The sequence below is a fragment of the Sturnira hondurensis genome, unplaced genomic scaffold (assembly GCF_014824575.4).
Source record: "Sturnira hondurensis isolate 20B ecotype Veracruz unplaced genomic scaffold, ASM1482457v3 Scaffold0000396, whole genome shotgun sequence".
Classification (NCBI taxonomy): Eukaryota; Metazoa; Chordata; class Mammalia; order Chiroptera; family Phyllostomidae; genus Sturnira; species Sturnira hondurensis.
The window spans coordinates 2102402-2115024 of NW_028073027.1; the positions used below are offsets into that span (position 1 = coordinate 2102402).

General features: G+C 36.6%; 1 protein-coding gene across 1 annotated transcript in view; it reads left to right on the forward strand.

The window, feature by feature from the left end:
• Nucleotides 1-11229, forward strand: part of TPRG1 (tumor protein p63 regulated 1) — a 137190-nt gene extending 125961 nt beyond the window's left edge. Inside the window, exon 6 of the mRNA XM_037038270.1 lies at nucleotides 8479-11229. Coding sequence (XP_036894165.1) covers nucleotides 8479-8673 — 195 coding nt within the window. The 3' untranslated portion in view covers nucleotides 8674-11229. The remainder of the gene's footprint in view (nucleotides 1-8478) is intronic.
• The last annotated feature ends 1394 nt before the right edge of the window (nucleotides 11230-12623 follow it).

The window sequence follows — 12623 nt, forward strand, 5'->3', positions numbered from 1 at the left end:
TCTCTAAGCGGCTTACTGGTTAGACATCTCAAAAACACACCTAAAACAGAACGCTTGATCGCTGTGCCTCACCACCTCTGAGCCCTACCGCCAGAGGCCTTTCTGACTCACCAATGAGACCACTACCTACTCGATTGCTCAGACCAAAAATCTAAATGTCATCTTTGATTCCTCTCTTCTCTTCACCTCCTATATTCAGTCATATCAATCAACAAGTTCTATGGCTCTATCTTGAAAAATATCCCCAATTTATGTTCTCCACTGTTACCTGGTCCCAGGTGCCATCGTCTCTTGCCTGACCACTGAAGCCCCCTCCAAACTCATCTTCCTGCTTCCATTCTCGACCCTAACAGCAATCTCTCCAAACAGCAGCCAAAATTACATTTTATAAATAAAAATATGCAATATTAAGCTTGTCCTTAAAGTCACTTTAATTTAAAGTCCTTAATATGGTCCACAGGACCATGAAGAACACAGGATTCTTCATGCCTAGTGTTCCTACCTCTTTATTTTGGTTACTATAATCTAGTCTTATAGGGATTTTCTGTGTTCCTTAAGTAAACTAAGCGCATCCCTACCTCACAGGCTCTGCAGTGCTGTGACTTTCTTCCTAGCATACCTTCTCCAAGCGGCTGCCTCCTTTTTGTTATTTGGACCTCAGTTCAAGTTTTGCTTTCTCAGAAAGACTTGCCCTGGATACAATATGGAAAGTCCCCCTTAATCACATTACTGTCTACCCCTTTACTGCATTTTATTTTTCTCCTAGAATTTATCACTACCAAGATTGCCTGTATCTATTTTTAATTGTTATCTCATACCAAAAAAATATAAACTCCATGAGAGCAGGATTCTTGCCTATCTTCTCACAGCAGAGAGAACATGCCTGGAGTATAATGTAGGTGCTTCATCAATATTCCTTGAATGATTTTAGACACCCTTTCATGTGTTAGTGAAACACAGAGTTAGTTTCTAGCACTGGTAGAAATAATTCATATAACACACAGAATATTAAAGCAGCTAAAACAAAATGGCACTGGGAAAACTTTCATCACTGGTAAACAAATGAAAAAACCACATATTATTTTTGACATTAAGAAGCAACGTTTTGCCTGAGGGAAGTTAGTCTTAATAAAGTTAATTATAAAATTACTAAATCAAACTCAGGAAAATAATATTCTTTAAAATAATATCTGAAGAAATCTTATAATGGCTAAATTCAAAATGGACAAAAATTAAATTTTTATTTGAAGGTTGTAAGAAATCATTCAGAGAAAATTTTTAGAGGAAAAATACAAATTAAAATGAAAAAAATTAAAAACCATTTAGCTTCTATGGATAGAAAATCAGTCAATGAGTTCACACAATGTCTCAGCATAATTCATGTCAGAAAATAAAATATTAAATGGGAATTTACTGATACTTGTATAATTTTGATATAGATTCATATTAAAAATATAGATAAGAGAAACAAAGTAACAATGTCTTCTTGCACCTGTATTTCTTTTAAAATTTTCTCCTTGAATAATGGAAAACTACAAACATTTTGGGAGAGAAATAGTTTCAAAGTTTTCATTCTGAATTGATTTTAGACTTACAGAACAACTGCAGATGTAGCAGAGTTCCCATGTGCCTATCATTCAAACTCTTCTAACAACTTACATAACTATAGTATTTAATTTCTAGTTTTCAAAACCCGGAAATTAAACATTGGCAAATAATATTAACTATAGATCTTATTCAACTTTCACTCCCCACCTCCCCAATGTCCTCTGTTTATCCCAGGATCCAGTCCAGAAACCTTTATTACATGTTGTTTTTCTATGTCTTTATTGTCCTCTAAACTGTAAGAGTTTCTTATTCTTCCTTTGTTTTTATGCTCTTAGTGCTTTTGATGAATACTGGTCAGTTATTTTGTAGAAGTGTCTCAATTTGAATTTGATGTTTTCTCGTGATTGGATTGGGATACGTGTGTGTTTTGGCACAGACACTGAAGAAAGGATGCTGTGTCCTCCCACGCATCATGTCACAGGCTTGTGACGCCTGCGTGTCTTATTACAACTGGTGTTAAACTTGATCACTTATTTAAGGTGTGCTGGATTTCTTCTCTATAAAGTTAATACTTATCTTTTTATAACTAATAAAAATCTTGGGAGAAATATGTTGATACTCAACCATGTTTTTTGAAATCATGGTTTATGAGTAGAATTTAATATATCCTTTGGCATACAGGGAACTAACTGTTTATTGCTTTTAACAAGTGCATATTATAGTTTTTAAAAAGTGCTTTCTGAAGTTTATGATACATATTAAGGAAATTCACAAAGTATAAAATTGAAGAAAATAGGATTAAGAAAACTAAAAGTCCTTCTACCTATAACTAGCGATAATATTTATATCTATAAATCATATGCTTTACAAAATATTTTAGGTTTAATTTTATTATTAAAATTACCATTTAGTCCTGTTATACCGCCTTCCCCCAGCAATAAAATAGTTTTGAATAATTCACTTAAATTCATACAACAATCTGATGAGATTGATATTAGTGACATTATAATTTTATTATATTTTCTCCTTTTCAGATGTGTAAACTAAGGTTCAGTGAGATTAAGTAAGTTTTCCAAAGTCTAATCATCAGTTACCAATAGTGCAAGAAAGTACACCTGGACCTATGTATCTAATCACAAGCATTTTCCCACTGTACACTGTGATGAAATGGATACGCTTACACAGCAGCGAGTTCCATTTCATTGGATATATCCGTGGAGAGGGGTATAGCTTCCTCGGGGGATACGGTAAGGAAACTAAAACAACAGATGAGTGGTTCAAGTAGAGGACTCTAAGATTACTTCTGACTTTGAAATTTAGTGATTTTAAAATACAGTGATGAAATGGCCATGTTATTAACTTATGTTGTTTTGCATCTGATTTCGTTTTATTTTATTTTTAATTGTTTTTCAAGAGCAGTTGTCTCCATTTTCCTCCATCTCCTCCCACTTGCCCCACCCACCCGGACTTCCTATCCTCAATCCTACCCTCTTTGGCTTTGTCCACGGGTCCTTCATACAGGTTCTTTGATGACCCTTCCCCTTCTGTTTCTTATTATTCCCTCTCCCCTCCCCTCTGATTACTCTCAGTCCTTATTTCAATGTCTCTGGTTACATTTTGCTTGCTTGTTTGTTTTGTTGATCAGGTTCCACTTGTTGCTGAGATCATATGGTATTTGTCTTTCACCACCTGGTTTATTTCACTTAGCATAATACTCTCCAGATCTATCTATACTGTCATGAAGGGTAGGAGCTCCATCTTTTTTTATCTGCTGTGTAGTATTCCACTGTATAAATGCACCATCGTTTTTTGATCCACTCATTTACTGATGGGCATTTAGGTTGCTTCGGCACTTGGCTATTGCAAACTGTGCTGCTATGAACACTGGGGAGCATAGGTTCTTTAGAATTGGTGTTTCGGGGTTTTTAGGGTATACTCCAAGCAGTGGAATTGCCATGCCAAAAGGCAGTTCTGTTTATAGTTTCTGATGAAATTCCATAATGTTTTCCACTGTAGTTGCACCAGTCTGTATTCCCACCAATAGTGTACTAGGGTTCCCTTTTCTCCATAACCTCACCGGCACATGCTTGTTACTTTGTTTATGATGGCCATTCTGACCAGCGTGAAGTGGTATCTCAGTGTGGTTTTAATTTGTGTCTCTGATGGCAAGTGATGCTGAGCCTTCTTTCACATGTCTCTGAGAGCTCTGTGTGTCCTCCTAGGAGAAGTGTCTGTTCAGGTCCTTTGCCCATTAGTTGAGTTGTTTGTTGTTTGTCTTCTGTAGAGTCATGTGAGCTCTTTTTTTTTTTTAAAAGATTTTACTTATTTATTTTTTAGAGAAGAAGGGAAGGAAAGAGGGAGAGAAATATCAATGTGTGGTTGCCTCTGGCGTGTCCCCTGCCGGGGACTGGCCTGCAATCCAGGCATGTGCCCTGACTGGGAATCAAACCGGGATCGTGTGGTTTGTGGGCCCATGCTCAATCCACTGAGCTATACCAGCCAGGGCATGTGAGTTCTTTATATATTTTACAGATCAAACCCTTGTTCAAGGTATCATGTGCAAATATATTTTCCCACATGGTTGGTTTCCTTTTTATTTTGCTGATGTTTTCTTTAGCTGTGCCGAAGCTTTCAATTTGATGAAGCCCCATATGTTTATTCTTTCCTTTACATCCCTTCTTCTAGGGGACATATTGGTGAAAATATTCTGCATGGAACATCTGACATTTTCCTACCTATGTTCTCCTCCAGGAGTTTTATCCTGTTGTGACATATTTAAGTCTTTTATCCACCTTGAATTTATTTGTGTGTATGGTGTCAGTTGGTATTAACTTACTCTTTTCTTTTTGTTTTTCCTCTTTTGGAAGTTGAAGAAAGAACACGTTTCTCTGATTTTCACATCCAATGAACTAAACCTCTGATAGAGTTTGCTGGAAGGAACATGTCCTTCCTTCCAGAATCTCCAGGCTATATGACTATAGTTTGTTTCATTAAGTAACACCAATATTTAGATTTCTTTTGAAGTCTCTAAGAGGCTGCTGGGACTGTAATAAGATGTACATTCTGTCTGTCTTTGCCACTCTATGTGAAAGTCATGGAGAACAAGCAAAACCCTGCTTGTCTATTAGGTTCTTTAACCTCAGTAAAGTAATCTCTTTTTCCTTATTTTTTAAACTAATGTTTTTATATTACCCAATTAAGAAATATTACTTTAAAGAAAAGTAGAGGGGCAAATACCTTAGTTTATTCTGAAAAAACTCACTGATACTGAAGTACTCTAGCAAACTCTATGTCATCTTATAATCGGTAATTTATTTTTTCTTCTGATATTATCTTAAAAACAGAATGTAATGCTTCTTTTCAAAAGAACTAAGGCTCTGAAAGGGGAAGTGGAATTTCAGTGTCACACAGCTGACAAATTAGAAGTATCATTGGCATGGTCTTTTCTTCCTTTCTTTTCTCACTTATGTGTGAGGTCAGCTAGTAATAAGATGCATTCTAAATTCTAGGGCATTTTTTCTCCTTCTAAAAAGAAAACTAAGCCTAACATGGAAAAGTGGTTTACCTAAGGGCAACTGGGTATAAAATTAAAAATCCAGGACAAAACCTACATAGAAAATTAGATTTTGGCCCTGGCTGGTGTAGCTCAGTGGAAAATTAGATTTTGTTAATGGTTTCCTTTGTTGCACAAAAACATTCTGGTTTGATGTAGTCCCATTTGTTTCTTTTTTCTTTTTATTTCATTTCCCTTGCCTGAGGATATGTAGCAGAAAAAACTATTGCTATGAGCAATGCCCGAGATTTTACTGGCTATGTTTTCTTCTAGAATTTTTATGATTTGGGGTCTAACATTTAAGTCTTTAATACATTTTGAGTTTATTCTTTTGTGTGTGTGGTATAATAAGGCAATTTAGTTTCATTTTTCTGCACATATCTGTCCATTTTTTCCAACACATTTATTGAATAGAAAACTCTTACCCATTGTAGGTACTTGTTTCCTCTGTCAAATATTAGTTGACTATAAAGGTGTGGGTTTATTTCTAGTCTTTTTATTCTATTCCATTTATTGATGTGTCTGTTTTTATGCCAGTACCATGCTGTTTTGATTACTGTGGACTTACAGTATAGTTTGATATTAGGTAGTGTGATTCCTCCAACTTTGTTCTTTCTCAAGATTGCTATTGCTATGCAGGGCCTTCTGTGGTTCCATATAAATTTTTGAAATATTTTTTCTCGTTCTGTGAAATATATCACTGTTGTTTTAATAGGAACTGTGCTGAATCTATAGAATGCTTTGGGTAGCATGGAAATTTTAATGATGCTAATTCTTCCTGTCCATGAGCATGGTATGTGCTACTACTTGTTTGTATCTTCAGTTTCTTCAGTGTCTTATAATTTTCTGAATATAGGTTTTTTACATCTTCAGTTAGATTTACTTGTACATATTTTATAGTTTTTGAAGCAACTGTGAATGGGATAGTTTTAGGGAGAATCTGTTCACTAATGCATATGATAAGGGATTAATGCCCAAAATTTATAAATAACTTAGAAAACTCAATACAAGCACAAACAAACAATTCAATTTAAAAAATGAGCGAAGGACTTGAATAGACACTTCTCCAAACAGGACAAGCACATGGCCAATAGACATATGAAAAGATGTTCAATCTCACTAATCATCAGGGAAATGCAAATTAAAACCACAATGAGATACCACCTCACACTGGTCAGAATGACTATCACTGATAAATCAACAAACAACAAGTGTTGGCAAGGATGTGAAGAAAGGGAAATGCTTTTGCACTGTTGGTGGGAATACAGATTGGTGCAGCCACTGTGGGAAGCATATGGAGTTACCTCAAAAAATTTAAAAAATGGAAGTACTATATGATGCGATGTTTTCATTTCTAGGAATTTGTCTGAAGAAATGCAAAACATTAATTTGAAGGAATATAAACACCCCTATCTTCATTGAAACATTATTTACAATAGCCAATATTTGTAAACATACCATGTGCCCATCAGTAGTTGAGTGGATAGAACAACTAAGGTACATCTCCACAGTGGAATACTGCTCAGCCATAAAAAAGAAGAAAATGTTACCCTTTGCAAAAGTATAGATGGACCTGGAGAACATTATGCTAAGTGAAATAAGCCAGCCAGACAAAGACAAATACCCCAAGATTCACTCATATGTAGATTCTATTGAACTGAACTAACAAGCAAAATAGAAACATATTCATAAGTAGACAGCAGACTGACAGCTTTGAGGGGAGGCATTGGGGCAGGTCAAGGGAGAAAGCAAAAAAGAGAAAGGACTCATGGGCATGAACAACAGCATGGTGATTGTGGTTGTAGGCAGGGTGGTGGGTGGAAGTGGAAAAGGGTATAAGGGGATACATAGTAAATGCAAAATACAACTAAAAAAAGAAAACTAGATTATGATGAAAGACTATAGACTTCTCCTTCTTTATTGAATCATCACTTGTATCTTACTTCTTTAAAGTAGAGATTGGCCTCCTGGTGGAGAAATGGGAAGAATGATTTATACAGTGTGTTGAATAATTTGAATTGATATTGGAATATACTCTAAGAATTTTTATTTAGATTAGTGATCCAATTGCCAAGGATACAGATTTGGATCTCACTGCTAATAGGCACTATTCTAATAGTTTTTTTGTTTTTGTTTTTGTTTTTATTTTTATTTTTTTAAACTATGATTAAGAAAGTGGTGTCTTTGTGTAAGTCATTTACCTCTATGGGAATTGGTTGCTAGCATGGAAATGATACCTTCTTTTACCACCTGACAGGTTTATATTGAAATGAGGTAATGAATATTAAATAACTTATTGAAAATACAAAGATAAAAGCTTTCTCAACTTTATTTCCCTGTTTATATCTTTGTTTGGAATCCTCTCTGAATTGTCCTTCTCTTAAACCAATTAGACTTGTTTTGACCAAAGAAGAAATTTTATTTTTCACTCATTTAACTAAAAGTTTATGGTAGACATTTGTCTTTGAACAGATCAATTCAAATGTCTTTATTAAAAACTGATCTCTCTCAAGGTCTTAGTTCTTTTACCTTTGTTGTTTTCATTCTTAGTTAGGTTCTCCCTATGTGTGACAAAAATGGCCACGAATACTAATAGGCTCGTATTCTATCAACTTCTCAATCACATCGGTTGTGTAGAGATACCTGGACCAATCTCTCTACCAGAGGAATGGATATCTCTGAATGATTGGACTAGAGTCATTTGCTAAATTCAGCTCCACTTAAATTACTTGGGCTCAATGGAAGAGGGTAGTTCTTCAAATAAAAATTGAAATACTCTTATTAGTAGAAGAATATCAAAGAGTGGGAAGGATGCTGGGTTGGAAAAAAGAGCAGCTGTCAAGTAAGCCCTCACTAACCTGGTTTCAGTCGTTGAAACTCTATTAACCCCCAAAGGATTGTCTTGAGTCACGTTTTGTTATTCCCGAATCTCTAACTGTGTATGATTTCTCCCTCTTTTGTTTTCCTTTAGCATCTTGTGCTTCTTTTTACTATTTATTTTTTGTGAACTTTGTATAATAATTAGAAGCTCATTTCTTAGATTATTATACTGTCACTTCTTTGAGGGCAACAGGTGAGATTCACAATAGACTGTCAGAAATATTATGAATCTGACTTCTTAATGTTGCACAAAGTATCAGTAATGAAAAATAAATAAAACAAGGTAGATGTCTTTATGTATGTAATTTATTAATGGATTAATTTATTAAAAGACTAACAGAAGCAATGTTAATAATTCTGAGAAATGATTCTTATTCAAGAAGTAAAAATAACTGAAGCTCTTAAGAGTGGTCAACTTATATAAGGACTGGTTGGAGAAGAGATTCATCTGGACCTAATCTGCATTCACTAACTCTGTGCTCTCTTTTCTTCTTCAGTTGTCTGGGTTCATGTCTAAGCTTGTGCCAGCTATCCAGAATGCCGTCAAGAATTCAAGTGGATCTGAAAGAGCAAAGGGACCGATGGTGTTAAATGAACCCATTTTGATTGAGACCTACATGGGATTGATGTCATTCATTGGAAACCGCAACAAACTTGGCTATTCTCTTGCTCGTGGAAGTATTGGTTTTTGAGACTCTTTGATGTATAAGTACATCATCCATACATATATTATAATTGAAGATTCTAGTTTGGCTCACTGTCATTTTGGACTGAAACAATTAATGTTTTTTAAATCGTATTATATGATTTTGAATATTTAGTACATTAGGAAATCTAGAAGCTTAATTAGACTGATAAATGTACACTTTAGACCTTATATAGTAATAATCAGATTTCCCAAAATGAGAAAATACATTCTCCTAAGCCCATTAAATGATGTTATCAAATGGGTACCTTATCATAAACTCAAGGTGGACTTTGGGTTCTTGTTACTCTGTCTTCTAAACTTAGGCATTTTTCAGGTCTTGGTCTTTGGCCCTCTGATCCTGATTTTCTTTGTCATTGAGGCCTCACTGTCTATTATTTTAGCTACCCTTCTTATAAGAATGACTTCCAAATCCATATTTGCATCCCTGATATTTCTTCAAGATTTACTTTTGCATTTGTGTCTGCTGATTATCTATATCAGTGTTCAAATGGCCTCTCACATGTAGCATCTTCAAATTCCTGGATTTCTCTGTGTCATTTTTATAGTTCCAGGTAAATTCCATGCAAAATCCATTCCATATAGTATCTAGATTAGTCTATTTGGGCTGCTGTAACAAAATACCACAAATTGGGCGGCTTATATACAACTGAATTATATTTGTCACAGTTCTGGAGGCTGGAACTCTGAGATCAGGGTGCCAGCATGGTCAGGTAAGGGCATTCTTCTGAAGTCACAGACTTCTTATTATATCCTCACATGATAAAATGTTCTCTCGTGCTTCTTTTAGAAAGACATTAACCTCCTCCATGAGGGTTCTGTTCTTATGACCTAATCACTGCCTTCGGGCTCAACACTGGGCTTTAGGATTTCAACATATAAAACTTCAGGCAGACACAAGCACCCAGACCATAGCAGTACCGTATCTGTATGTAATTTAGCATTCATTCTTCTTTCATTCTTCTTTCATTCTTTCACTGTTCATTCTTCTTTCAAAAGTGTTCATATTCTCCTCCCCCTTTCCATTCTCACAGGTATATTATTAGATCAACTTGGAGGATGACCCTAGCATGTCTTTTTTTTTTAAGGTTGCAGCCTTTCAGTTGGGATCCTCATTCCAAGGCTGGCCTTCTTCTGATCCATTCTGCTCTTGGTTGTCAGATTCCTAAAGCACAATTTGATTATATCACTCCCTGCTCGAGAATTTTAATGGTTCATTTCTGTTTGCAGTTTTTTCTTCAAACACACACAGAAAAAGAGCAGGCCCTTTCTTTCTAATGGATGCCCAGTTTGTTACACCGGTGGAAGTAGGGCCACAATAATCGAGGGAGCGGTGGGAATGCCACAGGAGGGGCTCCCTGTAGAATGTCTGTGCATCCCACAGGGTTCGGAGGTGTGTCTTAACTCATTCTGTTCTCCATTGCTCTTTTTTCTTTCATTTACTCTTTGTCTCTCCTTATGTCTAATGTTGAACAATTTTCCCAGATTATTTCACCTTTTGTCAACTTTTCAAGGTTCTTGTATTTTTCAATTTTATTTTTAATTTATTTTGAAAATCAGTTTTAAATGTTGAACACTGTAAATATTATTATAGCCAACATCTGGCCTGTCCCAAGACTCAAAGCTGGGACATCCTGGTAGGCATTCAAATAAAAATTTTCAGGTAATTGTTTTTGCTTATGTGGCATCTATTTTTTTGAAGTTCTACCTTGAAACACTTACTCCCTCAATTCCTAAGATTTGGCCTTTGATACAATCATAAACATCAATTTGATGTAGGCATTCAAAACCCAAGTCTTGAATAAACCTCATTCCATTTTGTCTTTGTTTACTTCCATTAATATTTCCCTCCCTCTCTTTCCCCTTTCCAGCATCCACTCCCCCCACCCCCCCATGATGGCAAATATTGTTACAGTCCCCAAGGCAGGGAACTTCTATTCAGACTGCAAAAGGAAATGTTGAAATTTTCAGCTGCCCTGTCAACAGTAGTGGAATGAAAAGTCGTTGGATTATTTTGGCAATGGTTCTAAAGTAGACATAATTGGCAAATCGTTATAGCACTGTTGCCTGAAAATCCCCATTTGCCTCAAGATAGTAGCATTTGTTGGCAGCAGCCTCCGAAATGTCCAGCCCTTTCTTTTCAGTTCCCATTTAAGGATCAGCCTGACAATTGACTTCTCTCTGCACGTTTGTCCTCTTTGTAACTTAAACTGGACTGTTGTCAAACGACTGTCTAAATGACACATTCTAGCATCATCCATGGAATCTAATCAGAAAAATGAGAGAAGGTAGATGTCTCTGAGTCTTGAGGCCCAGCTTATAACAATGTAGAAGTGTTTAATCGCATCAACGCTGTTTAGTGTGGAGAACTCAGAGACGGCACTAGAACTGCCTTCAGATTTCACAAAGGCTCTCTGTGGGGTGTGTCATAAGGTAATACATGGGGTATGCAAGGTAGGGTGATGATCAGAGGGTGAGAGTATACAGAAATTTGGATGGTAATTTAAGATAAGAATACACTTCTTACAGTTAGAAATGCCCCCAGAATAGAACTGCCATCTTCCTTACCTGGTTTTTGTGCCATTCAGGAATTCCAAATAGAAAATCCCAGGGAGTCTCCTTTCAGAAACTGCTTGAACATCTCTCTTGACAGATAACCTACAGTCTTCAATATGTCTTTGGAGGCTCTGATGATTAGAAAGTCCTCCTTCTGTTTACTTAGACCCGTAATGCTCAACTGCCATCTCTTTTATTTGAAAACATTCTTATGCTTCAGTAGACTCAGCTTGGATTTTCATTTCAGGATGTAGGGCATTTGGGTACAGAGTGAAGGCTGATCGATTCTCTACCATTTACAATATACTGTGTGGTCAAGAATCACCATGCCTGACCTCTCAGTGAGTAATAATAATTTGGCCTGAGAGGCCAAATGCCAGGTCTCTTTGGAGGCCTGGTATTTGGCTAGCCTCAGCGGCAGAAAAGAAAGGACAACTTCTAAGTTTGGGATCTTTTACAATACACTGAGGCCCATTCTCATTGTACCTTTGCTGAACCACCACTAAGGAATCCGATTTACAGAGACAGGAACCACCTAGTCCAAATCTTTCGTTTCACAGAGCAAAGGCCTAGAAACTGGAAGGAAATTGCTCAAAAAGTGGATGGTAAATTTTTGGCAACACTGGGATTACATTCTAAAGCTTCCAATTTCCTATTTCTGCTCCACTACTCTTCCCATTTATCTTCACTCCCATGGAAAGTCATGTCATGTAAATCAGTTTATCATAGTTGCTGGGTTAATTCTAAAGTGAAAAAAAATAGGTCACTGTTGTTTAGAGGGAATTTCCAGAAATTGCCTGTATTTTCTTGAAGGTTAAGGTCACTGCTAGAGCTCTCTGATTTCTTCTCTAATCAAAAAGCCCAAACAGAGCTGCGGAAGCCAGCATAGCCAGCAGATATTTTGTGAGGAGGCTTAACCTCTGCCTGGCATTTTGTGGGGCAGGAGAGGGGAGGGCAAAAGTATTAAATTTAGGTTTAAAAGCTCCTCAGAAATTCTTTACACACAAGAGACCAAGTTGGAGAAAAGATGATTGGTGCCAAGGGGAAGAAAAAGAGAGGCTAATACCTGTGGTTTTCAAAGGTTAACAGCAACAAAAAAAGCCCCAGTATTTGCACGGGGATGAATGCTTATTGGCTCTTTGCCAACAATTATACAAGGGCTTGTGCCCACATCCTGTAGCTGTGGTTTAGGGACGCTGCTCATGAGTGACTTCTTATGCTTAGAGGCAGGAAACTTTAGTCACTGATGTGTAAATTCACCTCTGGTCTGCACCTCCCTCAACGTGCTCCTTGCTGTGAAGGTGGTTAGGGGGCCAGGTCTTCTGATTTCCTTGGAGATTCCAGTTCCTCCGAGACTAAGGAAGTGCTCCCTTTGTGGCC